We start from the raw sequence: 27,729 nt of genomic DNA on the forward strand, positions 1-27,729 counted from the left end.
TTGGTGGGGGTAGGAATGCAATGGAGAAACAAAGAAAAACACTGCACAAAGGGTGCAGTGTTCTAGTGTTCATCTAAATAATGGAGAACTGGCATTTTACAATTAAGATATAAAAAATATTCATACTTTCAGAATTTCCAAGTCAGAGGTGGCTTACAATAGCTTTCGTTAGAAAAGGGTGAGACGCACAAATAAAATGCTCCCTGATGGAACGAAGGCCCCTTTAAACCTTTACCAAGCTCTTTCTCAGAAGCTCACAAAATTTAAGACAATGAGAACATGATGAGAAAGCAAAGCTCTGCAACATAAGGTTGAAAATGACGATAAAAGACTGCGATAAAAGACTAGTGGGATGAACATGAATGCTTGTCAGTGACAAACACATTATGCCTACAAGGAATAAATACTGCACTTCTCTTTAGGTCTATTTACAGAGAGGACTCCATGACCTTTCAGGTATAAACCTCCACTGGCAGAATATGTTTAATCACAAAAGTTCTGTGGTAAATTATAAAAAATAAGAAATTTGGATTTAAGCCTTCTGCCATTTCCAATACAAGTAGCTTTGAGTATTCTTGGTTGACAAAGGAATGTTTGCATTTCTAATGTTAACAAAGAAAATATCCACCACTGGCTTCTTAACCAGAGGGAGAGAAGCGGGCAGGTTTCTGGATAGAGGTTTAAGGCAAATCAAACAGGTTCACAACTAAGCATCCTATTAGGGATTCCAGGCATGGCTTTGTTTTCTGAGGGACAGCTCCACATCATCTCAAGCCAGGTTTTCCACATTGCTACCAAACTGGGGACACATTTCTGTATCAGGCTTTTGAAAGAACTTTAAGTTATATACACACACCGTCAAAGCATATACTGGTGATGCTTGATATTTAAAGGAATCCTACAGTGAATCATTTACTTCCTTTGAAAATAAGGTTTTCAAAAACTGGCTACAACTCTGACTGCATGAATGAGATTCAAATATTTCTCATGTAAAAGAAAGATCTCAACCTCCTTATACTGTGAACTTGCTTTCCAAGACTAAAAACTGGTATCTCCTCTTCAGTCTCCTTACACATCTGAAATCATTCCTGCAATATGAGAGGCACTTTTATTAGGTGTAGCATCTATTAAAAACTCTAAAGCCAGGGTAGAATTTGCTGAACAAAGTAATAGCACTAGCCTAATAGGCATTACTTATAAGGACTTTTTCCCCTTTAATATAAAAGTATAACTACAGCAGTTCAATGTACAAATACAAAAAAAGTTCTCATACTAAAAAAAAAGTACCATAATACTGTACATACAAAAACTGTTCAACAAGAATGATTTAAATATGTCTGTTCTTCTCCAGATCTGGAAGACACAAATGTAAAGTTCTGCAACTGTATTATTGCTAAGAACATGTGCCCAGGAACACTGTGTTTCCGTTTCTCCCCCTCAGCCCAGCCCCGCCTCCAGAGTCCCCTGAGCTTGGATCATGAGCCAACAGCATCCCTGAAGATAACCAGAGCCAAATGTTTACTCAATGGAAGTCATTATTCAGTGAGCTGCTGCTTACCATAAACTATGAAAAGCACAGGTTTTAAGCCCGCCAGGATTAAATCCAGACGGATGTCTTCCCATCCCCTGATTTGCTACTGGCAGTGCTTTTGTTGGACCCAGCTTTGGACCCCACTTTGGCCTTCTTCTCCCGGGGACCATGAGGGTTGTTTTGGTGACTGTAGGCCTGAATTGCCAGATCCAAGCGTTCCTGAGCCATCCTGATCTCCCGCTGCAGAGCCTCCAGGTCAGCTGGGAGGTTCTCTTCATGGCTGCCATACTGCTGTTCCTGGGCTGTGTTGGCCTTGTTTTGCTTGTAGGCGATCTTAGCATTGGATAGTTCGGTGTACTGGATTTGATCTGGTTTGACAGCAATGTTATAGCCAGGGGGAGCAGATGGTGTATTCCAAGTGAAAGGATAATTATAAGCACCCGGATCCTCAAGTTCCCTCCTTTTACTGTTTAGTGAGTCTCGAATGGTCCCAAACCCTAAATGAAGCATCTCCCAAATGTTAAGCAAGAGGCAAAGGCCTGTAACACCATACATTATCAGAAGGAAGATGGTCTTTTCAGTGGGTCTAGAAATAAAGCAGTCTATCTTATGAGGGCAAGGAAGTCTGCTGCACACATAAAACGGGTGGACTTGGAAGCCATATAGAAAATACTGCCCTATCAGAAAACCCACCTCAAACACGGTCCTTGCCAGCAACTGCAGCACATAGATTTTCATGAGCCCATCTTCCCGAATCCGTCGTCGGCCATCATGCTTAGGTTTGGGTTGGCTCTGCTCTTTATTTTCTTTATCACTTTCTAACTCCATCTCTGGATACATCATAGGATCCTCTTCGTTATCCTCCTCTGTTTCTTCCAGAGCCCGGTGTTGTTTCCAGCGCATTGCATAGGGCTTGCTCCGAGCCGCCTTCTTGTCTGCTTCACCGTGCTCCATTTTGGCAATCTTGTGGATAGCATAACCCAGGTACATCACAGAGGGAGTTGCCACCAGGATGATCTGGAACACCCAGAAGCGTACATGGGAGAGGGGTGCAAACGCATCATAGCAGACATTCTCGCAGCCCGGCTGTTCTGTGTTGCACACAAATTTGCTTTGCTCATCGTAATAGATGGATTCTCCTCCTACAGCTGTTAGGACAATCCGGAAGACAATCAGAACAGTGAGCCAGATCTTCCCCACAAATGTGGAATGGTTGTGAATCTCCTCTAGCAGGCGAGTCAGGAAGCTCCAACTCATGGTGATTGAATTGGTATGCCCTGATAAAAGTGGAAAAATACCAAAAGAAAATCAACAAATATATTAAATCTTAATTTAATTATTAATTTATGATATCTCTAGGAACTACTACTTTGAATACTTGAAATCTAACTTCAAGGTTCACAGTGGAACAAATGTTAGAATAAACAGCATCTCGGTTGGGTGCGATGGCTCACGCCTGTAATCCCAGCTCTTTGGGAGGCCAAGGCAGGCAGATTACTTGAGGTCAGGAGTTAAAGACCAGCCTGGTCAACATGGTGAAACTCTGTCTCTATAAAAATACAAAAATTACCCGGGCACGGTGGTGTGTGCCTGTAATCCCAGCTGCTCAGGAGGCTGAGGCAGGAGAATCACTTGAACAGAGCAAGACTCCATCTCAAAAAAAAAAGAATAAACAGCATCTCACTCTCAACTATCTTCAGGCAGGTCAATTCACCTCAGTCAACACCTGTTGGCCCTACAAGGTCCTAGAAAGTATGGATTACTTTCATATCTCCTCTGGTTTGAAAGGTAAACTTGTAGCTACTACTTATCGAGATGTATTTCTCAGACCTCGGTTCTTTTTTTTTTTTTTTTTTTTTTTTTGAGACAGTTTCCCTCTTTCACCCAGGCTGCAGTGCAGTGGCGTGATCTTGGCTCACTGCAACCTCTGCCTCCTGTGCTCAAGTGATTCTTGTGCCTCAGCCTCCGAGTAGCTGGGATTACAGGCATGCACCACCATTTTTGTATTTTTAGTAGAGATGAGGTTTCACCATGTTGGCCAGGCTGGTCTCGAACTCCTGACCACAGGTGATCCTCCTGCCTTGGCCTCTCAAAGTGCTGGGATTACAGGTGTGAGCCACCATGCCTGGCCATACCCAGGTTCTTTACACATACTATTATTTCATGAGACCTTCAGAATTTTGTGAGATAGAGATTAAAAAAACACACAGGTATAGTTATTCGGTCCAATCACAGAAAAACCACCACGGAGAACATGAAGGGGACACCTTGGCTAGACTCCACTGTGAAGGGGTGACTTATTAGGAAACTTAAATTTTAGACAAGTGCTAAAAGGGATTAAGAAGATGGTACAGCTACAAACTGCTGGCAATCATTAAGAACTAAAAAGACGAAGGGAACTAGGAAGATCTTCCCTAGCTAGACTGTATAGCATACCAGATTTTGGTTTCACTTAGAAGCCCACAGTGAATGGTTTTGCAATAAATATTATACCCCTTTACTATATAACAGAATCTACAAATTATACTTCTGTACCTTATTTATGGCAGACATTAAAAAATGATTGCCAAACTGAATTGTGAGGACATTAAATTCAATCAACAGCAAATCCACTTAAAATAGCATTTTAAAGGATAGTTTCTTTCTGAGATTCCCAGATCTACATCCAGGATCCAGGTAAAAAACACCTAAATGAGGCCGGGCGCGGTGGCTCAAGCCTGTAATCCCAGCACTTTGGGAGGCCGAGGCGGGTGGATCACAAGGTCAGGAGATCGAGACTATCCTGGCTAACATGGTGAAACCCCGTCTCTACTAAAAATACAAAAAACTAGCCGGGCGCGGTAGCGGGCGCCTGTAGTCCCAGCTACTTGGGAGGCTGAGGCGGGAGAATGGCGTGAACCCGGGGGGCGGAGCTTGCAGTGAGCCGAGATCGCGCCACTGCACTCCAGCCTGGGAGACACAGTGAGACTCCGTCTCAAAAAAAAAAAAAAAAAAAAAAAAACACCTAAATGAGGTAATATATGGGAAATCCCCAATAGAACCCCAACACAAAGTAGACTTAACTTTTAACTTGTCTTCCCTCCCTCTCCCAGTTTACTTCTGCAGATTACAGATGATTTGTCAGCACCACCTAAGTTTAAATACACTTTACCTGTTGTCCAGAGCTTCTGTTACCCAAAATTTTCTTAGAGAAATGATGTTTTGATTGCAATTTTTCCAGATTCCCTCTGGAAAGGAAAAAGAAAAGAGCAGGTCATAAGCTTCCTGCCACAGAAAACAATGAGTCACTAAAATGCTATTTTCAGAAAGAAACAAAGTTTTCTATGTACCATAAAAATCAATGAGAATAAGATGGAAACAGGCTTCAGTTTGAATACCAGTTTTCTCCTCCCCATACAGGTGGCAGGAGAAACTACATAACAGGTGACCTAAAGATTCTTAAGTCACCAGTCCAAGAATATACAACAGGAAGATGAGTCAGTAGTAAAAGCATGAAGCAGATGAACTCTGGCACCTATAGGAAAAAGCCAAAGCAGAAGAATTGCAGCAAATTGAAAGTGGGTCACTAAAGGTCTTGCAAAAACCTTCACCCCGTCTGCAGTATTCCCTGAAGCAGCCAATACGCCTCTCAGGGGGATTTAAGCAGCTAACCAGGAGCAAGCTGTTTAGCGAAAACACCCAACAGCTGGCTCTCAGTCACAGGAACACCCGTCTCCATAGGAGGTGATTTACAGATACAACTACTGACAAAAAGTCACAGAAAGAAAACACCTGTATCTGTACTGGATTAAACAGCAAAACAGAAAAGTTTCCAAGATGAATTATGCTCATTATCAAGCTCTGGCAACTCTGCATACCTCTGGCCAAATGTCATCCGTAAGGCGAGAAAATAAATTTAAAACAATTCCTGACTGTTATGTGTTTATAGTAAATTAAAAGAGTGCTTTGTTTTGTTGTTTAAAGATACAGGGAAAAAAAACTGGAACAATTTCCAAAGGACCAATGGGGAAAAAAAAGTGCAGGCATGAAGCTGCATAAAGATTTGCATATAAGCCTGGGCAATATAGTGAGACCCTATCTTTCCAAATTTTAAAAAAATTAGCTGGGTGTGGTGGCAGTGGTGGCCAATGCAGTCCAACCTGGTAGACAGAACAACACCCTCTTACACACACACACAAGCACACACACACACACGGCCCAGCACAGTGGCTCAAGCCTGTAATCCCAGGACTTTGGGAGGCCAAGGAGGGGGGATCACTTGAGTTCAGGAGTTTGAGACCAGCCTGGGCAACATGTGAAACCCAGTCTTCACCAAACAACAACAACAACACCCCCCACCAAAATTAGCATGGTGATGAACACCTGTGGTCCCAGCTACTCGGGAGGCTCAAGTGAAAGAATCACTTGAGCCCAAGAGGTAGAGGTTGCAGTGAGTTGTGATCGTGCCACTGCACTTCAGCCTAGGTGACAGCGAAACCTCAAAAAAATAAATAAACAAAGAAGCAAAAAGATTTACATATGAAGAATCCAGGCCAGGCGTGGTGGCTCATGCCTGTAATCCCAGCACTTTGGGAAGCCGAGGTGGGTGGATCACCTCAAGTCGGGAGTTCAAGACCAGCCTGACCAACATGAAGAAACCTTGTCTCTACTAACTAAAAATACAAAATCAGCCAGGTGTGGTGGTGCATGCCTGTAATCCCAGCTATTTGGGAGGCTGAGGGAGGAGAATCGCTTGAACCTGGGAGGTGGAGGTGGCAGTGAGCTGAGATCGCACCATTGCCCTCCAGCCTGGGCAACAAGAGCAAAACTCCATCTCAAAACAAAACAAAACAAACAAAAGAATCCAGCTGAGCATGATGGCTCACACCTGTAATCTCAGCACTTTGAAAGGCTGAGGAAGGAGGATCACTTGAAACTGGGAGCTCAAGACTGCAATGAGCTATGATCATACCACTGCACTCCTGCCTAGGCGAAAGAGGGAGACTCTAACACAATAGAATTTCCAGTATAGCTCCCATGTCTAGCCCTGCTTCCCAACTGAGCTCACCACCTCTTTTCTCATTGAATACACAAGTTATAGAACCTCAAAACAAGAAGTAAATAATATAAAATCTTTAAACGGTGATTTAAGCCAGGTTTCCAACACAGAACTCCATGATTCAATCCACAAATTCTCTGCAGGCTCAGATTTTCCCTAAAGCCTGAAATTTCTATTTGTTCCAATAAGCCAAAATTATGAAAATACAATTAGTTAGAACTAACTCATCTGTTATATCTCCATCCACAAAGATAAATGTGTATCTTTTTTTTTGAGACAGAGTCTCGCTTTGCCAGCCAGGCTAGAGTGCAGTGGCACGATCTTGGCTCACTGCAAGCTCCGCCTCCCAGGTTCATGCCATTCTCCTGCCTCAGCATCCCGAGCAGCTGGGACTACAGGCGCCTGCCACCACACCCGGCTAAATTTTTTGTATATTTTAGTAGAAACTGGGTTTCACCATGTTAGCCAGGATGGTCTCGATCTCCTGACTTCATGATCCACCTGCCTTGGAGCTCACTGCAACCTCCACCTCCCAAAGTGCTGGGATCACAGGCGTGAGCCACTACACCCGGCTGATTTTTGTATTTTTAGCAGAGACGGGGTTTTCACCATGTTGGCCAGGCTGGTCTTGAACTCCTGACCTCAGGTAATCCGCCTGCCTCGGCCTCCCAAAGTGCTGGAATTACAGGCATGAGTCACCGAACCTGGCCTTTTTTTTTTTTTTTTTTTTGGAGACAAGGTCTCTTTGTTATCCAGGCTGGAGTGCAGCGACACGATCTCAGCTCACTGCAGCCTCAACCTCCCCAGATTCAGGTGATCCTCTCACCTGAGCTTCCCAAATACCTGAGACCACAGTTGCATGCCACCATGCCTGGCTAATTTTTGTATTTTTTGTAGAGAAGAGGTTTTGCCATGTTACCCAGGCTGGTTCTCAACTCCTGGGCTCAAGTGATCTGCCTGCCTCGGCCTTCCAAAGTACTAGGATTACGAGCATGAGCCACTGTGCCCGGTCTCTTTCTCTTAATATAACTCTGTGGGGAAAAAAATAGGCCGGGCGCGCTGGCTCACGCCTGTAATCCCAGCACCTTGGGAGGCTGAGGCGGGTGGATCACCTGAGGTCGGGAGTTTGAGACTGGCCTGGCTAACATGGTGAAACCCTGTCTCTACTAAAAACACAAAATTAGTCGGGCATGGTGGCGCGTGCCCGTAATCCCAGCTACTCGGGAGAATGAGGCAGGAGAATGGCTTGTACCCGGGAGGCAGATGTTGCAGTGAGCCAAGATCGTGCCATTGCACTCCACCCTGGGAAAGAGCAAAACTCCATCTCAAAAAAAAAGAAAAAAAAAAACACCCGGCTGGGTGCGGTGGCTCACGCCTGTAATCCCAGCACTTTGGGAGGCTGAGGCGGATGGATCACCAGGTCAGGATACCGAGACCAGTCTGGCCAACATGGTGAAACTGTGTCTCTACTAAAAACACAGAAAAATTAGCCGGGTGTGGTGGCACACACCTGTAGTCCCAGCTACTCAGGAGGCTGAGGCAGGAGAACGGCTTGAACTAGGGAGGCAGAGGTTGCAGTGAGTCGAGACTGCGCCACTGCACTCCAGCCTGGCAACAGAGCAAGACTCTGTCTCAAAAAACGAAACAAAACAAAACAAAACAAAACGCCCATAACATTAAAACCCATGTATGCCTATTGTTCCATTATTGGAACGCTAAGCATGTGGGAGTTATTTATATCCTACTTCTCAAGATCATTGCCAAGGTCTGATTTTTTCAAATTCAAAAAATTGCAATCTCAGACATAAATGGGTTAAAAGAAACAAACACACAAAAAACCCCATAATCACAGCTACTTACAAATGTTTTGGTTTTCCTTATGTCCTTCTAGTCTTTATCTAAATGAATACTCTTTCCAAAAAACATTAATTTACAAAGGGATCTAGTAGCAAAAATGAACTTTTTTTTTTTGAGACAGAGTCTGGCTCTGTAGCCCAGGCTGGAGTGCAGTGGCATAATCTCGGCTCACTGCAAGCTCCACCTCGCAGGTTCATGCCATTCTCTTGCCTCAGCCTCCCGAGTAGCTGGGACTACAGGCGCCCACCACCACGCCCGGCTAATTTTTTGTATTTTTAGTAGAGACGGGGTTTCACCGTGTTAGCCAGGTTGGTCTCGATCTCCTGACCTTGTGATCTGCCCGCCTTGGCCTTCCAAAGTGCTGGGATTACAGGCGTGAGTCACTATGCCCGGCTTTCTCTTTTTTTTTTAAATTGAGACAGAGTCTCACTGTCGCCCAGGCTGGAGTTCTGTGGCACAATTTCAGCTCACTGCACCCTCCACCTCCCAGGTTCACACCATTCTCCTGCCTCAGCCTCCCGAAGAGCTGGGACTATAGGCATGCGCAACCACGCCCAGCTAATTTTTGGTATTTTTAGTAGAGACAGAGTTTCACCATGTTAGCCAGGATGGTCTCCATCTCCTGACCTCATGTTCTGCCCACCTCAGCCTCCCAAAGTGCTGGGATTACAGGCGTGAGCCACCATGCTCAGCCAAACTTCTCTTACACTTGTTTACTATTTGTATTTCTTTTTGTGTAAATATGTTTACCAACTTAACTCCAACATCTCACAAAATGGGTGATGAGCAACTAACCTTCCTTCCTTCCTTCTCCTTTCCTCCCTTTTTTTTTTTTTTTTTTTTGAGACAACAGTCTCTCTCTGTTGCCTAGGCTCGAGCGCAGTACCACGATCTCAGCTGACTGCAGCTCTGTCTCCCAGGTTCAAGCAATTCTCCTGTCTTAGCCTCCCGAGTAGCTGGGACTACAGGCGCACACCACCATGCCCAGCTAATTTTTGTACTTTTAGCAGAGACGGGGTTTCACCCCGTTGGCCAGTCTGGTCTTGAACTCCTGACCTCAGGAGATCCGCCCGCCTCTGCCTCCCAAAGTGCTGGGATTACAGGTGTGTCACTGCACCCAGCCACAACTGTCTTTCTAAAATAAAGAACCATGGGCTTCCTAAAATGAATGGCTGTATCACCACTGTTTTTACCCGTCGAGTCAGTAAGTTTTTCTTTGATACTCTTCCCTTTCCTCTCCTTCCAAGTTACTTTTTTTTTTTTTTTTTGAGACAAGAGTCTCTGTTGCCCAGGCTGCAGCGCAGTACTGTGATCGCTGCAGCCTTCGTCTCCCAGAGTCAAGCAATTCTCCTGCCTTAGCCTCCCGAGTAGCTGGGACTAAAGGTGCACACCACCATGCCCAACCAATTTTTGTTATTTTTAGGAGAGATGAGGTTTCGCCATGTTGGCCAGCCTGGTCTCCAACTCCTGACCTCAGGTGATTCACCCATCTCGGCCTCCCAAAGTGCTGGGATTACAGGCGTGAGCCACCATGCCTGGCCACAAGTTATCCATTCTTACTCTCAGTGAAATGTCAAATAATTCCTGGGGGATGACTGTGGTCTGGGAAACATTTTGAAAACATTAGTCCTCATTTCTGTAATGGGTCACTCATTCTCTAGGCAAGCCCCCTCCCCAGCAGCTATGTATTAACAAAGCATTAAGGATTGGCTTACAATGTTACAGAGTACAATACTCCACCAGAGAAATTAAGATCATTTCAAGAAGTAGAAGGCAGGTTCTGGAATTAACATTTCTAAATAGAATATGTCACTACCAATTGTGGTCTCACTATGAAGAAAAGCCGGTTCTTGCTCCGCTGAAGTTTCCTTTCTCCTGAACCATTATTACTATTATTATTAGAGACAGAGTCTTGCTCTGTCTCCCAGGCTGGAGTGCAGTGGCATGAAATCAGTTCACTGCAAGCTCTGCCTCCCGGGTTCACGCCATTCTCCTGCCTCAGCCTCCCGAGACTATAGGCGCCCGCCACCACGCCCGGCTAATTTTTTTATTTTTAGTGGAGACGTGGCCTCACCATGTTAGCCAGGATGGTCTCAATCTCCTGACCTTGTGATCCACCCACCTCAGCCTCCCAAAGTGCTGGGATTACAGGCATGAGCCACCGCACCCAGCCCTGAACCATTATTTTATCTACTTTTTTCTTGAATGGCTTCTTAAATTATTTTTTTAAAGAATGCTGCAATTCATGGAAGCCCATAATTCAAAAGGATTCACTCACTCACACACAAAAAACCCTGGAGATCTGCAGAGGGGCCCCTCAGTCTTCAGAACTGATCAGTGCACAAGTGAGGAAATAGTCTACACAAGGGACCTGAACAGGTGCCTAAAATTCAGGACATAGGGCCGGGAGCAATGGCTCATGCCTGTAATCCTAGCACTTTGGGAGGCCAAGGCGGGTGGATCACCTAAGGTCAGGAGTTTGAGACCAACCTGGCCAACATGGCGAAACCCTATCTCTACTAAAAATACAAAAATTAGCCGGGTGTGGTGGCATGTGCCTGTAATCCCAGCTACTTGGAGGCTGAGGCAGGATAATCACTTGAACCCGGAGAGCAGAGGTTGCAGTGAGCCGAGATGGCGCCACTTCACTCAAGCGTGGGTGAAAGAGCAACACTCAGTCACAGAAAAAAAAAAAAAATTTTTTTCAGGACCTGTCTTCTCTGGCTTCCCTGCTTCTGAAAACAAACTCGGTTATAGTGTAAGGGCTGAGAGTCTGAGAGTCAGCTGTGAATGGCTCTTATGAATAAAAAATCATTTCTCCATACTCCATCTACAAATAGAAAATGACATGGAAGCACAAGTCAAGAGGTGGAGATGGGTAGAGGCCAAATATCTCAATGTCTTTTGCTAATTAGTAAAGCCCCAATTTTTCATTATTTTTTTTTGAGACTGGGTCTCGCCATCACCCAGGTTGGAGTGCAGTGGCGTGATCTCAGCTCACTGCAACCTCCACCTCTTGGGTTCAAATGATTCTCCTGCCTCAGCCTCCTAAGTAGCTGGGATCCAACTGATTTATATGTACTTTTATACTTAATATCTTCGTGAATACATCCTAAATGCCTTGTCAACTCAAGTTGAGTTTGTATCTATAAATTCTAGGAGGTGGTATTGTTAGGTCACAGGCAATGTAAATCTGCATGGTTTTTGCTTTGTACTGTCATTTGATTTTCAAAAAAGGCACTAGTAATTTACAGTGCCTGGCAATGAATGTATACTTAAAACAACTTCACCTCCACCTCTTCAGCACTGGCATTATGCTCCTTTACTAAATGCAAAATGGCATTTCAAAATCATGTCAATTGTATGTTTCTAAGACAGGAGGATACGTTCCCCCTCATATATCCAACCTCTTTGTGGGTTATTTCCATCCTTTTACCTATTTGTCTACAGAAGGTACTCTTGATATAGTATAGGCATTGATTATTTGACATTTAATATAAACATCTCAGTTTATTTTATCGACTTCCTTCAAATTTTATTATTTTTATAGAATCGTATCAATTCTTTAAAAAATTAGAAGGTTTAAAAAGTTGTTTTTTTCTAAAGTGGCTTCTATTTTTTAAAAAGAATACTGCAATTCATGGTAGCCCATAATTCAAAAGGATTCACTCACACAAAGAAAACCTAAATACTGAAGAAAATCATGTTTGCTTATATAACATTTATTAGAAATCAAATGTGCTATTTTTAGTCTATTTTCCTAATAACTTTGACACAAATCTACCTTGTCTTACACTAGAAAACAGAATTTAAAAAATGGGCTGGCATCAACATGGTAATAAATTACGTAATTCTCTCTCAAATTCTTATCTCAAGAGTTTTCTATAGGTTATATCCAAACAGAATCAAATTAACACCGCGTTTTTTTCCAGCCGGGCGAGGTGGCTCAAGCCTGTAATCCCAGCACTTTGGGAGGCCGAGACGGGCGGATCACGAGGTCAGGAGATCGAGACCATCCTGGCTGACACAGTGAAACCCCGTCTCTATTTAAAAATACAAAAAACGGCCGGGCGCGGTGGCTCAAGCCTGTAATCCCAGCACTTTGGGAGGCCGAGACGGGCGGATCACGAGGTCGGGAGATCGAGACCATCCTGGCTAACACGGTGAAACCCCGTCTCTACTAAAAAATACAAAAAACTAGCTGGGCGAGGTGGCGGGCGCCTGTAGTCCCAGCTACTCGGGAGGCTGAGGCAGGAGAATGGCGTAAACCCGGGAGGCGGAGCTTGCAGTGAGCTGAGATCCGGCCACTGCACTCCAGCCTGGGCGACAGAGCGAGACTCCGTCTCAAAAAAACAAAAACAAAAACACCATGTTTTTCTGTAAAACAGAATTCATAGTTTTATTTTTTGTTTTCTGAGACAGAGTGTCGCTCTGTCACCCAGGCTGGAGTGCAATGGCGAAGTCTCAGCTCACTGCAACCTCTGCCTCCTGGGTTCAAGCAATTCTCCTGCCTCAGCTTCCCAAGTAGCTGGGATTACAGCCTCTTGCCACCACGCCTGGCTAATTTTTCTATTTTTAGTAGACATAGGGTTTTACCATGTTATCCAGGCCGGTCTCGAACTCCTGACCTCAACTCATCCCTCTGCCTCAGCCTCAGCCTCCCAAAGTGCTAGGATTACAGACGAGAGCCACCACGCCCAGCCGAATTCATAGGATTTTTGAAGATCGAATGTAATGAACACTATTTGAATTATTTCAGCAGGTAGATTCTAATATTAAACTCATTTTAAAGATGAGGAAATTAGGTTTAAAATTTTATAATTTGCCGGCCAGGCACAGTGGCTCACGCCTGTAATCCCAGCACTTTGGGAGGCCGAGGCGTGCGGATCACCTGAAGTCAGGAGTTCGAGACCAGCCTGACCAAGACGGAGAAACCCGCCTCTACTAAAAATACAAAATTAGCCAGGCATGGTGGTGTATGCCTGTAATCCCAGCTACTTGAGAGGCTGTGGCAGGAGAATCGCTTGAACCAGGAAGTCGGAGGTTGCAGTGAGCTGAGATCTCACCATAGCACTCCAGCCTGATGACAGAGCAAGACTCCATCTCAGAAAGAAAGGAAAAAAAAAACTTTATAATTTGCCGACCAGGCGCAGTGGTTCACTCCTGCAATCCTAGCACTTTGGGAAGCCGAGGTGGGCGGATCACCTGAAGTCAGGAGTTCAAGACCAGCCTGACCAAGATGGAGAAATCCTATCTACTAAAAATACAAAATTAGCCAGGTGTGATGGTGCAGGCCTGTAATCCTAGCTACTTGGGAGGCTGAGGCAGGAGAATCACTTGAACTCAGGAGGCAGAGGTTGCAGTGAGCCGAGATCGTGCCATTGCACCCCAGCCTGGGCAACAAGAGCGAAACTCCATCTCAGAAAAAACCAAAAACCAAAAAACTTTATTATTTGCCTAAAATCGTCTACTTATTAAGTAATGAAGCCAGAATTAGAAGTCAGGCAGTCTTGCACTAGAGTTTGGGCTCTTTCTTGACCACTCACTAGTAAAGAATTACATTACAGGCCGGGCGTGGTGGCTCAAGCCTGTAATCCCAGCACTTTGGGAGGCCGAGACGGGTGGATCACGAGGTCAGGAGATCGAGACCATCCTGGCTAACACGGTGAAACCCTGTCTCTACTAAAAAATACAAAAAACTAGCCGGGCGAGGTGGCGGGTGCCTGTAGTCCCAGCTACTCGGGAGGCTGAGGCAGGAGAATGGCATAAACCCAGGAGGCGGAGCTTGCAGTGAGCTGAGATCCGGCCACTGCACTCCAGCCCGGGCGACAGAGTGAGACTCCATCTCAAAAAAAAAAAAAAAAAAAAAAAAAAAAGAATTACATTACAGATGGAATTATGTACAGGTTCTATGTGACCCTAATCCCAATCTTTAGGATCAGAGCTGTGAAAGAAAAGCACAAGGCTGGGCACAGTGGCTCAGGCCTGTAATCCCAGTACTTTGGGAGGCCGAGGTGGGTGGATCACCTGAAATCAGGAGTTTGAGACCAGCCTGGCCACCATAGTAAAACCCCCTCTCTACTAAAAATACAAAAATTAGCTGAGCGTGGTGGCAGGCACCTATAATCCCAGCTACTCAGGAGGCTGAGGCTAAGACTGGAGAATCGCTTGAACCCGGGAGGTGGTGGTTGTAGTGAGCCAAGATCACGCCATTGCACTCCAGCCTGTGCAACAAGAGTGAAACTCTGTCTCCAAAAAAAAAAAAAAAAAAAACGCACAAACACCAGAAAGAAAATAAATAAATTTCAGAGTTTAAGATCTTAAAATGTAAAATGGAATGAAGGCTTAAAAGCGAAATAAAACAAGCTTTCTTCATAGCTGGGGAGGAAGGAATAAATAGTATCTTTGACAAAAATGATTTAATTAAGAAGGATAATTTATTTGGGCATTGAGAATAGGAAGATCACAAAACCACTATTAATTAAAAAATTCACTTTTAAGTGTATCTTTGGAAAAGTCTCTAATAGTCTCATGTTTTAAAAAAAAAAAGGCCAGGCATGGTGGCTCACATCTGTAATCCCAGCACTTTGGGAGGCTGAGGCAGGCGGATCACGAGGTCAGGAGTTCAAGACCAGCCTGGCCAACATGATGAAATCCAGTCTCTACTAAAAATACAAAAATTAGCCAGGCCTGGTGGCAGGCGCCTGTAATCCCAGCTACTCAGGAGGCTGAGGCAGGAGAATTGCTTCAACCCAGAAGGCGGAGGTTGCAGTGAGCCAAGATCATACCACTGCACTCCAGCCTGAGCAATACAGCAAAAGAGCAAAACTCCATCTGGGGGTGTGGGGCGGGAAGAAGCTGGCTGGGAGTGATGGCTTACGCCTGTAATACCAGCACTTTGGGAGGCTGAGATGGGCGGAACACTTCACCTCAGGAGTTCAAGACCAGCCTGGACAAGATGGCAAGACCCCATCTCTATTTAAAAAAAGAAAACAAAAAACAAAACCTCTCAAGTTTTTCAAATCAAGCACTAAAAACCCCCCATTAACTTGCGTCCTGTTTTTACTATTTTACTGTGGTAGAATACACATAAAATGTACTATCTTATTAAGTGTACAGTTGAAGTATTAAATACATTCATAGCATTATCAACCATCACCACTACCTCCAGAATTTTTTTCATCTTGTAAAACTGAAACTCTAGACCCAGAAACAGTAACTCCCCATTTCCCCTTCTCCCAGCCCCTGGCAATCACCATTCTACTTTCTCTATGGTTTTGACTACCTAATTATCTCATATAAATGGAATTATGTATTTCTCTTTTTGTGTCTGGCTTATTTCACTCAGCATAATGTGTTCAAGGTTTATCTACGTCATAGCATGTGTCAGAATTTCCTTCCTTCGGCCGGGCGTGGTGGCTCATGCCTGTAATCCCAGCACTCTGGGAGGCTGAGGCAGGCAGATCACAAGGTCAGGAGATCGAGACCATCCTGGCTAACACAGTGCAACTCCCTCTCTACTAAAAATACAAAAAATTAGCCGGGTGCGGTGGCGGGCGCCTGTAGTCCCAGCTACTCAGGAGGCAGAGCTTGCAGTGAGCCGAGATCGCGCCACTGCACTCCAGCCTGGGTGACAGAGAGAGACTCCGTCTCAAAAAAAAAAAAATAAAATAAAATAAAATAAAAAGAATTTCCTTCCTTTTTAAGGCTGAATAAATATTCCATAGTATGTACATACCACGTTTTTTTTATCCATTCATCTGTTGACAGACACCTGGGTTGTCTACAACTCTGGCCACTGTGAATAATGCTGTTATGAACATGGGTGAACAAATCATTCAATTCAATTTTTTTTTTTTTTTGAGGCAGAATCTCTCCTCGTCACCTAGGCTGTAGTGCAGTGGCATGATCTCGGCTCAGTGTAACCTCTGCCTCCCAGGTTCAAGTGATTCTCCTGCCTCAGCTTCCCAAGTAGCCAGGATTACAGGCATGCACCACCACACCTGACTGATCATTCAGTTCTTTTGTTTTAACATCCAGAAGTGGAATTGCTCCATCATATGGTAATTTTTAATTGGTGGAGGAACATTACACTGTTTTCCACAGTGGCCAATTTTTTTGGTATTTTTAGTAGAAACAGGGTTTCACCATGTTGGCCAGGCTGGTCTCGAACTCCTGACCTCAGGTGATTCGTCTGCTTCAGCCTCCCAAAGTGCTGGGATTACAGGCGTGAGCCACGGCGCCTGGGCGAAAAGTGATTCTTAACCTTGAATTTTGTGAAACTAAGCAAGCAATGGACTAGAAGGCAAGAGATTCTAATCCCAGAATGTAATCCATGCACTTCAGAAATAAGTTCTTTCCATATCCTAATTTCTGTAATAAATGAAAAATATCAAGTTAGATGATTTCTAAAATCTCTTCCATTTACATCTGATGAAAACTATCTCACAGTAAAATTCACCAAACTGATAAATTATGTGGAACTTAAAACTCTAGGGATAGGAAAAAAGCAAAGTATTGGCAGTAAAATTAAACAATATAGGCCGGGCGCGGTGGCTCAAGCCTGTAATCCCAGCACTTTGGGAGGCCGAGACGGGCGGATCATGAGGTCAGGAGATCGAGACCATCCTGGCTAAAACGGTGAAACCCCGTCTCTACTAAAAAATACAAAAAAAAAAAACTAGCCGGGCGAAGTGGCGGGTGCCTGTGGTCCCAGCTACTCGGGAGGCTGAGGCAGGAGAATGGCGTGAACCCGAGAGGAGGAGCTTGCAGTGAGCTGAGATCCGGCCACTGCACTCCAGCCTGGGTGACAGAGCAAGACTCCGTCTCAAAAAAAAAAAAAAAAAAAAAAAAAAAAAAAAAAACAAACAAAAAAAAAACAATATAACAAGATGTTAAAATTTTAAAAAGGCACTTCCCAAACAATCATTTCAGAAAATTTGTGGTTGAACTAAACTAAAAAATTTCAATATTGACTCACTGTAATTCCAAAGTAGGTATTAATAATCTAGGCATCCCAGCTCATGAGCTGAGCAATCCACTAAGAATCGCGCTAGTGACTCATACCCCTGAACGCGACTGCTTTATGTGCAGAGACAAGGAATCAATTAAAGGGTTTACAATGAAGTGTTGTTTAACTGGAACGTTTTAAGTGGAAGTTAATTCCACATGAGTGATAATAGATGTTTAATAACTAGCTAGTGACAATTTCTAAGCAAAAGCATTATGGCAGCAAAACAGCAAATAGTAATCTATGTGCTACAAACATGAAAACAACTTGTTTTCAAAAGAGCTCTTGGCTATGAACAATATTTGAAAAACCTAAAATATAATTTGTGTTGAATCAAATCATAAAACCTCATGGAGACAGTAGTTTGAGATCTTGGCTGTATCAACCAATGAGGAAACAAAAGGCACCATTGTGGGTTGAAGTGCCAATTTTCGCTGGCAAAAAGCCATTCTATTTGAATGTAAGAACCTTCAGGAACCAGCTGGAGAAGTATGAGGAACCTGGGATAGGGATAATATATTCATTCACAACATATCCTAAGTGGAACTGTCTTCATGCAAAGAGGACAATATTGGAACATATGTCCAAAACAGCCTAAGATTAGGTCAAACCAACTGTTCTGAACAACCCTCAGTCTAGAAAAACGAACATGTCTAAGACAAAAATAAATGTATGATTTTCCAATATGACTACGTTTAAGATACACAATTTCTTTTTAAAAACCCATACCATCGGCCGGGCGCGGTGGCTCATGCCTGTAATCCCAGCACTTTGAGAGGCCGAGGCAGGTGGATCACCTGAGGTCAGGAGTTCGGGACCAGCCCGACCAACATTGGCGAAATCCTGTCTCTACTAAAAATACAAAATTAGTGGGCGTGGTGGTGCGTGCCTGTAATCCCAGCCACTCGGGAAGCTGAGGCAGGAGAACCGTTTGCACCCGGGAGGTGGAGGTTGCAGTGAGCCAAGATCGCACTCCAGCCTGGGCAACAAGAGGGAAACTGTTTCAAAAAAAAAACAAAACAAAACACCCATGCCATCATACACCAATGGCGTCATCTGGTACAACTTTTCTGGAAGGCATCTTTGCAATAGTTATCAAGAACTTTAAAGTGCTTATATCCTTTAATCAATAATTCCACATTTAGTAATTTACCCTAAACAAATGCAGGGCATTTATTATAAGAAACGTATATAATTCATGGTATAACCTCCATAATGGAATATTGTACAACCATTATGGGGGGAATAGGGAGTAACTGCTAATGGGTATCAGGTTTCTTATTGACAGAATAAAAATATTCTAAAATTAGGCTGTGGTGGCTCACGCCTATAAATAATCCCAGCACTTTGGGAGGCTAAGGCGGGTGAATCACCTGAGGTCAGGAGTTCGAGACCAACCTGACCAACATGGTGAAACTCCATCTCTACTAAAAATATAAAAAATTAGCTGGACGTCGTGGCAGGCACCTGTAATCTCAGCTACTCGGGAGGCTAAGGCAGGAGAATCACCTGAAACCAGGAGGCAGAGGTTGCACGGAACCAAGATCATGCCATTGCACTCCAGCCTGGGCAACAAGAGCGAAATTCCATCTCAAAAAAAAAAAAAAAAAAAAACAGAGCCCGGCTTCAGTAAATTGTATGATAGAGCCACTTAATAAAAATAGAGTACACTGAAGAAAGTCTAGGTGTGGGGCCAAGATCAAGGGCTCACTTTGGACAACGCAATTCAAATTACCTCCTCTGAGTATCTCCGTGGAGATGTTGAACAGGCAGCCAGGATCAAAAAAGAGGTCTGGTTACAGATAAAAATGTGGCAGTATTCAAAATATATATGGTAACCGAAGCCACAGAATGGATAATTTCAGGAAGGAAAATTTTGAATCCAAATAAACACCTACTCTGGATGGGCAATTAAGAATTCCAAGTCCGGCCGGGCGTGGTGGCTCAAGCCTGTAATCCCAGCACTTTGGGAGGCCGAGACGGGTGGATCACGAGGTCAGGAGATCAAGACCATCCTGGCTAACACAGTGAAACCCCGTCTCTACTAAAAAATACAAAAAACTAGCCGGGCGAGGTGGCGGGCGCCTGTAGTCCCAGCTACTCAGGAGGCTGAGTCAGGAGAATGGCGTAAACCCGGAAGGTGGAGCTTGCAGTGAGCTGAGATCCGGCCACTGCACTCCAGCCTGGGTGACAGAGACTCCGTCTCAAAAAAAAAAAAAAGAATTCCAAGTCCACGAATGACTCAAGGGGAATTCCTAAAAATAGGGTTCAGCTCTAATTTACTCTGAACATTCCCAAAAGGAATGTTATCACTCATTAGTTAAGTAATAACAATCAAGCCAAAACTGATAAATACTACACAGATGTGGATGAAAATAATCTCTGTAACTATTTGGGAGTTGAACATAGTTTAGAGATTAGAGGATAAGAATAGGGGTGTGTGAAGTTTATCCCATTTATACAGAGGAAAAACATCAAAACTTATTCTGAAACCCTATGCATTTCTTTCCTTTTTTTTTTTTTTTTTTTTTTTTTTTTTTTTTTTTTTTTTTTTTTTTGAGACGGAGTCTCGCTCTGTCGCCCAGGCTGGAGTGCAGTGGCGCGATCTCAGCTCACTGCAAGCTCCGCCTCCCGGGTTCACGTCATTCTCCTGCCTCAGCCTCCCGAGTAGCTGGGACTACAGGCGCCCGCCACCTCGCCCGGCTAGTTTTTTGTATTTTTAGTAGAGACGGGGTTTCACCGTGTTAGCCAGGATGGTCTCGATCTCCTGACCTCGTGATCCGCCCGTCTCGGCCTCCCAAAGTGCTAGGATTACAGGCTTGAGCCACCGTGCCCGGCCTTTTTTTTTTTTTTTTTTAAGATGGAGTCTTGCTCTGTCACTAGGCTTGAGTGCAGTGGTGTGATCTTGGCTCACTGCAACCTCCAGGTTCAAGTGATTCTCCTGCCTCAGTCTCCCGAGTAGCTGTGACTACAGGTGTGTGCCACCATGCCTGGCTAATTTTTGTATTTTTAGTAGACACGGGGTTTCACCATGTTGGCCAGGATGGTCTCTATCTCTTGACCTCATGATTCCCCCCGCCTCGGCCTCCCAAAGTTCTGGGATTACAGGCATGAACCACCGTGCCTGACCTCTTTCCTCTTTTTTTTTTTTTTTTTTTTTAATTTCTTATTTCTGTAGAGACAGGGTCTCATCATATTGCCCAGATTGGTCTTGAACTCCTGGGCTCAATCAATCCTCCTGCCTTGACCTCCTGAAGTGCTGTGATTACTGGTGTGAGGCACCATGCCTGGCACCTTTTTCCTTTTTTTTTTTTTTTTGAGATGGAGTCTTGTACTGTCGCCTAGCCTGGAGTGCAGTGGCACGATCTCGGCTCACTGCAACCTCCGCCTCACAGGTTCAAGCGATTCTTCTGCTTCAGCCTCCCAAGTAGCTGGGACTATAGGCATGCGCCACCACACCTGGCTAATTTTTCGTATTTTTAGTAGAGACGGGGTTTTCACAGTGTTAGCCAGGATGGTCTCGATCTCCTCATCTCATGACCTGCCTACCTTGGCCTCCCAAAGTGATGGGATTACAAGGTGTGAGCCACTGTGCCGGGCTCTTTCTTCTTTCTTCGAGACAGAGTCTTGCTCTGTCGCCAGGGTGGAGTGCAGTGGCGCGATCTCGGCTCACTGCAACCTCCGCCTCCTGGGTTCAAGCAATTCCCCTGCCTCAGCCTCCAGAGTAGTTGGGATTACAGGCGCGCATCACTACTCCCAGCTAATGTTTTGTATTTTAGTAGAGACAGGGTTTCACTATGTTGTCCAAGATGGTCTTGAACTCCTGATCTCGTGATCCGCCTGCCTTGGCCTCCCAAAGTGCTGGGTTTACAGGTATGAGCCGCCATGCCTGGCCTCTTTTCTTTTTCTTTTTTTTTTTTTTTTTGAGACGGAGTCTCGCTCTGTTGCCCAGGCTGGAGTGCAGTGGCGCAATCTCGGCTCACTGCAAGCTCCGCCTCCCGGGTTGACAACCTGGCCTCTTTTCTTTTTGCAAATAGAGACTGTCCCACTCTGTCAACCAGGGTGGAGTGCATGGTATGATCGCAACTCACTGTAGCCTTCAACTTCTGGGCTCAAAAAACCCTCCTGCCTCATCCTCCCGAGTAGCTGAAACCACAGGTGTATGCCACCACATCCAGCTAATTTTCAAATTACTTTTTGCAGAGACAGGGCCCTCACTATGTTGCCCAGGGTGGTCTCAAACTCCTGGGCTCAAGGTATCCTCTAGCCTCAGCCTCTGAAAGTGCTGGGATTACATGTGTGCCACTGAACTCCAGACTGGGTGACAGAGTGAGGCTCTGTCTCAAAAAAAAAAACCAGTCAAATTAGCCAGGCGTGGCAGCGTGTGCCTGTAGTCCCAACTACTTGGGAGGCTGAGGCAGGAGAACTGCTTGAACCCGGGAGGCGGAGGTTGCAGTGAGCTGAGATCGGACCACTGCAACTCCAGCCTGGATGACAGAACAAGACTCTGTCTTAAAAGAAAAAAAAAAAAATTAGTCAAGTGCAATAGTGAGAAAGGGGAAAAGAAAGAGTCCAACTATTTTTTTTTTTTGTTTTAATCAAGTGCTTACATGTTTTGGGGGGGAAAAAAAAAGGAGCCAGGTGCCTTGGTCTGTAATCCCCATATTTGAGAAGCCAAGAGGACTGCTTGAGCCCAGGAGTTCAAGACCAGCCTGGGCAACACAAGAAGACCCTGTCTCTACAAAAAAAATTTTTTTAATTAACTGGGCGTGATGGCAGTGTGGGCCTGTGGTCCCCGCTACTCGTGATGCTGTGGTGAAAGGATCTCTTGAGAGCACCACTACACTTTAGCTTGGGCAACAGGACAAGACTCTGTCTCAATTATTTAAAAAAAAAAAAAAGGGGCTGGGCGCAGTGGTTCACGCCTATAATCCCAGCACTTCGGGAGACGGAGGCGGGTGGATCACCTGAGGTCAGGAGACCAGCCTGACCAACATGGAGAAACCCCGCCTCTACCAATACAAAATTAGCCGGGCATGGTGGGGCATGCCTGTAATCCCAGCTACTTGGGAGGCTGAGGCAAGAGAATCTTGAACTCAGGGGCCAGAGGTTGTGGTGAGCCGAGATTGCGCCACTGCACTTCAGCCTAGGCAACAAGAGCAAAACTCCGTCTCAAACAAATAAAAGGGCCAGGCACAGTGGTTCACGCCTGTAAACCCAGCATTTTGAGAGGCTGCGGTGACCTGAGGTCAGGAGCTCGAGACCAGCCTAGCCAACATGGTGAAACCCTTTATCTACTAAAAATACAAAAATTAGCCGGGCATGGTGGCACACACCTATAATCCCAGCTTCTCACGAGGCTGAAGCAGGAGAATTGCCTGAACCTAGGAGGCAGAGGTTGCAGTGAGCCAAGATCCTGCCACTGCACTCCAGCCTGGGTGACAGAGTGAGGCTCAGTCTCAAAAAAAAAAAAAGAAGTTGAATGACTTAATGGGCACCAGAATGCTTTTGTCCAAATTGTGCTGGTGTTACAAGCAATATAGCCTCAGGAACAAAGCTTCAACTGAGAGCTGGAAAAGAATTCATTTCCCAGAATACTTCATTTCTTTCTCTCTCTTTTTTTTTTTTTTTTTTTGAGATAGAGTCTCACTCTGTCACCCAGGCTGGAATGCAGTGATGCGATCTTGGCTAACTGCAACCTCCACCTCCCAGGTTCAAGCCATTTTCCTGCCTCAGCCTCCTGAGTAGCTGGGATTACAGATGCCTACCACCACACCCAGCTAATTTTTTCTATTTTTAGTAGAGATGGGGTTTCACCATGTTGGCCAGGCTGGTCTTGAACTCCTGACCTCAGGTGATCCACCCGCCTCGGCCTCCCAAAGTGCTGGGATTACAAGCATGAGCCACCACTCCTGGCCCCATTTCATTTCTTTAGAAGTAAAATGCTACCTGCAAAGAGATAATCATATTCTTGTTTTAGGAAAACTCTTTGGGCAACATATTCCACAGGTCTGAAAGATAAACCTTTACTGCCAAGGAGTGCTCTCAGCCAACTACAGTACTTGTAAAATTCAAGAATGTATAACTGTATGCCAGCCAGTACTAACAGGTCATTCATTCTTTGGAGTTGTAGAAAATAGCAATGCTCAAACGCCCAGCTAGTTTTTTGTACTTAAAATTTTTTGCATTAAATCTTAAAAAAAAATATATATATATATATATTTTTTTTTTTTTTTTGAGACGGAGTCTCGCTCTGTCGCCCAGGCTGGAGTGCAGTGGCGCGATCTCGGCTCACTGCAAGCTCCACCTCCCGGGTTCACGCCATTCTCCTGCCTCAGCCTCCGAGTAGCTGGGACTACAGGCGCCCGCCACAACGCCCGGCTAGTTTTTTGTATTTTTAGTAGAGACGGGGTTTCACCATGTTAGCCAGGATGGTCTTGATCTCCTGACCTCGTGATCCACCCGCCTCGGCCTCCCAAAGTGCTGGGATTACAGGCTTGAGCCACCGTGCCCGGCCAAATCTTAAAAAATATTTTTAAAAATACATTTTAATAGGTCCTTATTTCAACACAAGCTGAACTCATCAGCTATAGTAGTATGTTTGAAAAACAACTGTTGCCACTCAGCTGATATTAACAGCTCAGAACTGTTTTCTCTGTCTAAATTTCAGGTTAATGATACCAGCCAAAATCTATCTTCTCATACCTATTCTCAAAGGAATGGTCTTACAAAAATAATAATCTGGTCGAGTGTGGTGGCTCATGCCTGTAATCCCAGCACTTTGGGAGGCAGAGGCAGGTGGATCACCCAAGGTCAAGAGTTGGAGACCAACCTGACCAACATGGTGAAACCCTGTTTCTACTAAAAAATACAAAATTAGCTGGGCGTGGTGGGGCATCCCTGTAAACCCAGCTACTTGGGAGGCTGAGGCACGAAAATCGCTTGAACCTGGGAGGTGGAGGTTGCAGTGAGCCAAGATAGTGCCACTGCACTCCACCCTGGGCAACAAGAGCTAAATTCCATCTCAAAAAAAAAAAAAAAAAAACCTACTTTTTCTTTGCCTAATTTTTTATCAAATATTTTGAACAGAAGCCACATGTATTTCTACACTACAATAAAAGCGTAAGTTCAGAAATAAGTAATCATACCCCCTAGTCAAGCTTAACTATAGGAAAGAAGGACAGGACAGGAAAGGAAGGGAAAAAAGAACTTAGCTGGGTATACTCAGGAGGCTGAGGCAGGAGGATGATTTGAGCCCAGGAATTTGAGGCTGCAATGTACTATGACAGCCTGGGCAACATAACAACGTCTTGTCTTAAAAAAAAAAAAAGAAAGAAAGAAAGAAAAAGGAAAAAGAAAAAAGGACACACCTCACCAATTTTGAAATGTGAACGAAATGCAAATAAAGCAATAGTTTTTTGGAACTCATCACTTTGCATTGAATTAGGCATGGAACAAACACTACTCATTTGTTAAGATAATGATGCTCTGGATTTAAATTATATATCCTGTATTCTAAGATCCTCGTTACTGAACTGATTGATAGGCAAGCCTGGACCTGGGGGGAAGTGGACTAATCAGAAACAGAACCTTGCATTCCTTCCCTTTGGCTGACTTATACAAATAAAAGAATAAAATTTAATTGACAAAGGATAATAGCTTATAAGTAAGATTGTTATGTTGGAGATGTGTTAACTTAAGTCCTTTGAATTAAAAGCTAAAACTCAGTTTTACCTTCATGAATTGATTAGAGAGAAAATTACCAGGTCCTTTGCTCTTTTTTAAGAGAACTGTGGTGGCTACCTGGTAGAAAACAATTCTTAAGTCACACAACCTCAAAAGTTAAAAGTGCTAACTTTTGAAAAGGATGTTTGAAATGCTTTGGAAAAATGCACAACAGTTGAAGCAGTAAATAATACTAAGCCATTACAAATCAGGACAGGACAAATATTAACAGACCTTGCATATAACTTCTATGTATCTCTTCAATACGCCCTTTGCCTACAGCACTCAGGACACAAAAATCTGGGGAAAACTTAAAACTAAGATCTGTTTATCGGAGCTTTTTACCTTCTACCCAGAAGAGTTCGTGTTTCTTTAATTCTGCCATTACACAGTACTTAAGACATCCAAAGCAACTGCAGTGATACAACTCTATGCTAAGTTTTTAAAAAGATCAGTAAACTTAACCCACAACTCACAGTATTTTAATCAGGAGTTCTGGAAGTAAGGGTATTTTTCTGTTTTTTTCCATACCCTCTGAGGTTGAAATTTTTTTACTCTTTTACTCTGAATAATACCTAAACCCTCCCTAGGGAGAGAAATATTTTACTCCTAAATGACATTATTAACGCATTTTTCTACAGATATTAATGTACTGGAGATATGCTGTTTCCTGCTTATCAGGAAATTAAAATCCCTTTCATTTATGTAGTTTGATTTTTTATAGCGTTTTCATATACTCACTTGAACGTGTACACGACACAAACATACAACAAATTTAGACTTATCAGGCATACCCTCAGCCAGAACTTATTCAAACTTACTCGATTTCACATCGTCTTGATGTTAACAAAATTAAGCATGAGCACAATGAAATCCGTATTACTACCAGTTCTCAATGAACAAAAAGAAAAACCAAATTCGCCCATTTCGCAAGGGAAAAGTACTCCCAATCAGACAATCGCAAAAAAAGAAAAAAAATCTCAACCATACATTCACGTAAATCTTTTCAACTCAGAGCTCCAAACGCAGTCGACAACCACACAACTGCCCACAATCACAGCGGTAGCGCCTACTCTTAATTTTGAAGTAGAGACCTAAGGATACACACACACACACACACACACACACACACACACACACACACACACACGTTCTCTAAAGTTTGACAAAGTGGGGGAAAAGTCATTTTAAGTAAAGAAAACGAGTTAATCAGGAGGCGATGAGCCCAGTCCTTCCGCCCCGCTTTCCCACTTCCAGCCCTCGAACTAACTCTCCTCTAACCCCCGAGAGGCAGGAGTTCTAGCGGGAAGATGCGGAAAGCGGACGGAGACTCAGGGACCGAAGTCGGGGAGACAAAGAGCAGCCCGCGAAGCGCCCGGGTGGCGAGGGGCGGCCCGGCTCCGCCCTGCGCCCCTAACCGCCCGGGTAGTTGTCGGCACCGCCGGGGCGCCGCCGAGTGCGCGCCGCCTCTGCCCGGGCTCCCCGACAGTCCCCCGACAACTCCGCGGCCCAAGACACCCCCGAGCCGTTTCCCTCCGGATTTGGGAGCCGCGCGCTTGGGGACAAAGAGGGAGGGTGCGCCGGGGGCAGTGGCAGGACGCGGGCCGGCGACGCCCCTCCGGACTCGGCGGGAACCCCTCGGCGGCGCCCCCCTCCTCCCCCCGCTCCGGCCGCGCTCTTCCCCGGACCTCCGGAGGTGCTCCTCGGCCCATCTTCGGGCTCCCCACGAGTTCTCCCGCCTCCCCCTGGGACCCCGCCCCTGGCCCGCTTCTCCTCAGCCGGCCCTGCGGCCGCCCCTCACCCGGCGGCGGGTTCCCCCGGAGCCGCCTCCTCCGCCGGGCCTCGGCCCGTCCCGCCGGCCGCGGCCTCATGTGCCTAGCGTCGCCATCGCCTTCGCCTTCACCCTCGCCTCTCCTCCACCTCCTCCGCCGCTGCCGCCTTCGCCTCAGTCTCCAGCCGAGGCAGAAGCCGCTCCCGCCGCCGCCGCCTCCCGCTCCCGCTCCCGCCGCCGGGACCCGCGGGAAGGCGCCTGCGCACTGCACGCTGCGGTGGGGGCGGGGGCATCCCGCCGCGGCCCGGGAGCGGGGGGCGCGCGGCACGTGGCGCTCGAGTGGGAGGGGGCGCCCCGGAACGCGCGGGAAGCGACGGGAGCGCCAACTTTCCGCGGTCGAGTCCTCGCCGTGCTCTCGGATAGTCCGGGACGCGGGGGAGGCGCGGCGCGCGTGTGAGTCACCCGCGTGGAGTCTGGACCCCGGGTGGGCGCAGACTTTGCTCCGGGCAGTTCATTCCTCCAAGCTGATTTTCGGGCGAGAGTCCCCTGCTAGCCGCGCCTCAGTTTGAGCTGGCCGCTAACGGCGCCGTGGGTTCTCGCCTTACCTGGGTATCCTGGGTTGGTTCAGCGGGCCCAGAGTTGTCTTCTGCGCGCTCCGCCGAGGCCTTGGTCCATTGTAGCACGGGATGCTAATGTCTCCTCCTAGGTTCTGCTCTACAATTCCTCGAGGATCTGGCGGGCCCTGGGTAGATCTAGCTACCCTAGCGTCTTTGAGTCGGGGCTCTTAGAAGTGCTCT

The 27,729-nt window shown here is 45.5% G+C and overlaps 1 protein-coding gene across 4 annotated transcripts; it reads right to left on the reverse strand.

Annotated features, from left to right (window-relative positions):
- On the reverse strand, window positions 1–27,729 carry GJC1 (gap junction protein gamma 1). Of its 4 annotated transcripts, none has more exons than XM_025363810.1 (3): window positions 27,538–27,729; window positions 4,683–4,758; window positions 1–2,808 (listed from the first exon to the last, which is right to left on the reverse strand). In XM_025363810.1, exon 3 carries the CDS (start codon window positions 2,786–2,788, stop codon window positions 1,598–1,600), a length of 1,191 nt encoding a protein of 396 aa, XP_025219595.1. In that variant the 5' UTR covers window positions 2,789–2,808; window positions 4,683–4,758; window positions 27,538–27,729; the 3' UTR covers window positions 1–1,597. The 4 variants fall into 4 exon arrangements, with proteins under 4 accessions (XP_025219595.1, XP_025219594.1, XP_025219596.1 ...); XM_025363809.1 differs by lacking the exon at window positions 27,538–27,729 and adding an exon at window positions 26,963–27,178; XM_025363811.1 differs by lacking the exon at window positions 27,538–27,729 and adding an exon at window positions 26,443–26,595.

The sequence above is a fragment of the Theropithecus gelada genome, chromosome 16 (genome assembly GCF_003255815.1).
Source record: "Theropithecus gelada isolate Dixy chromosome 16, Tgel_1.0, whole genome shotgun sequence".
Classification (NCBI taxonomy): domain Eukaryota; kingdom Metazoa; phylum Chordata; class Mammalia; order Primates; family Cercopithecidae; genus Theropithecus; species Theropithecus gelada.

Bases quoted from the DNA above. Each gene is read 5' to 3' on its own strand.
- GJC1 (XM_025363810.1), bottom strand. From the start codon at position 2,788: ATGAGTTGGAGCTTCCTGACTCGCCTGCTAGAGGAGATTCACAACCAT.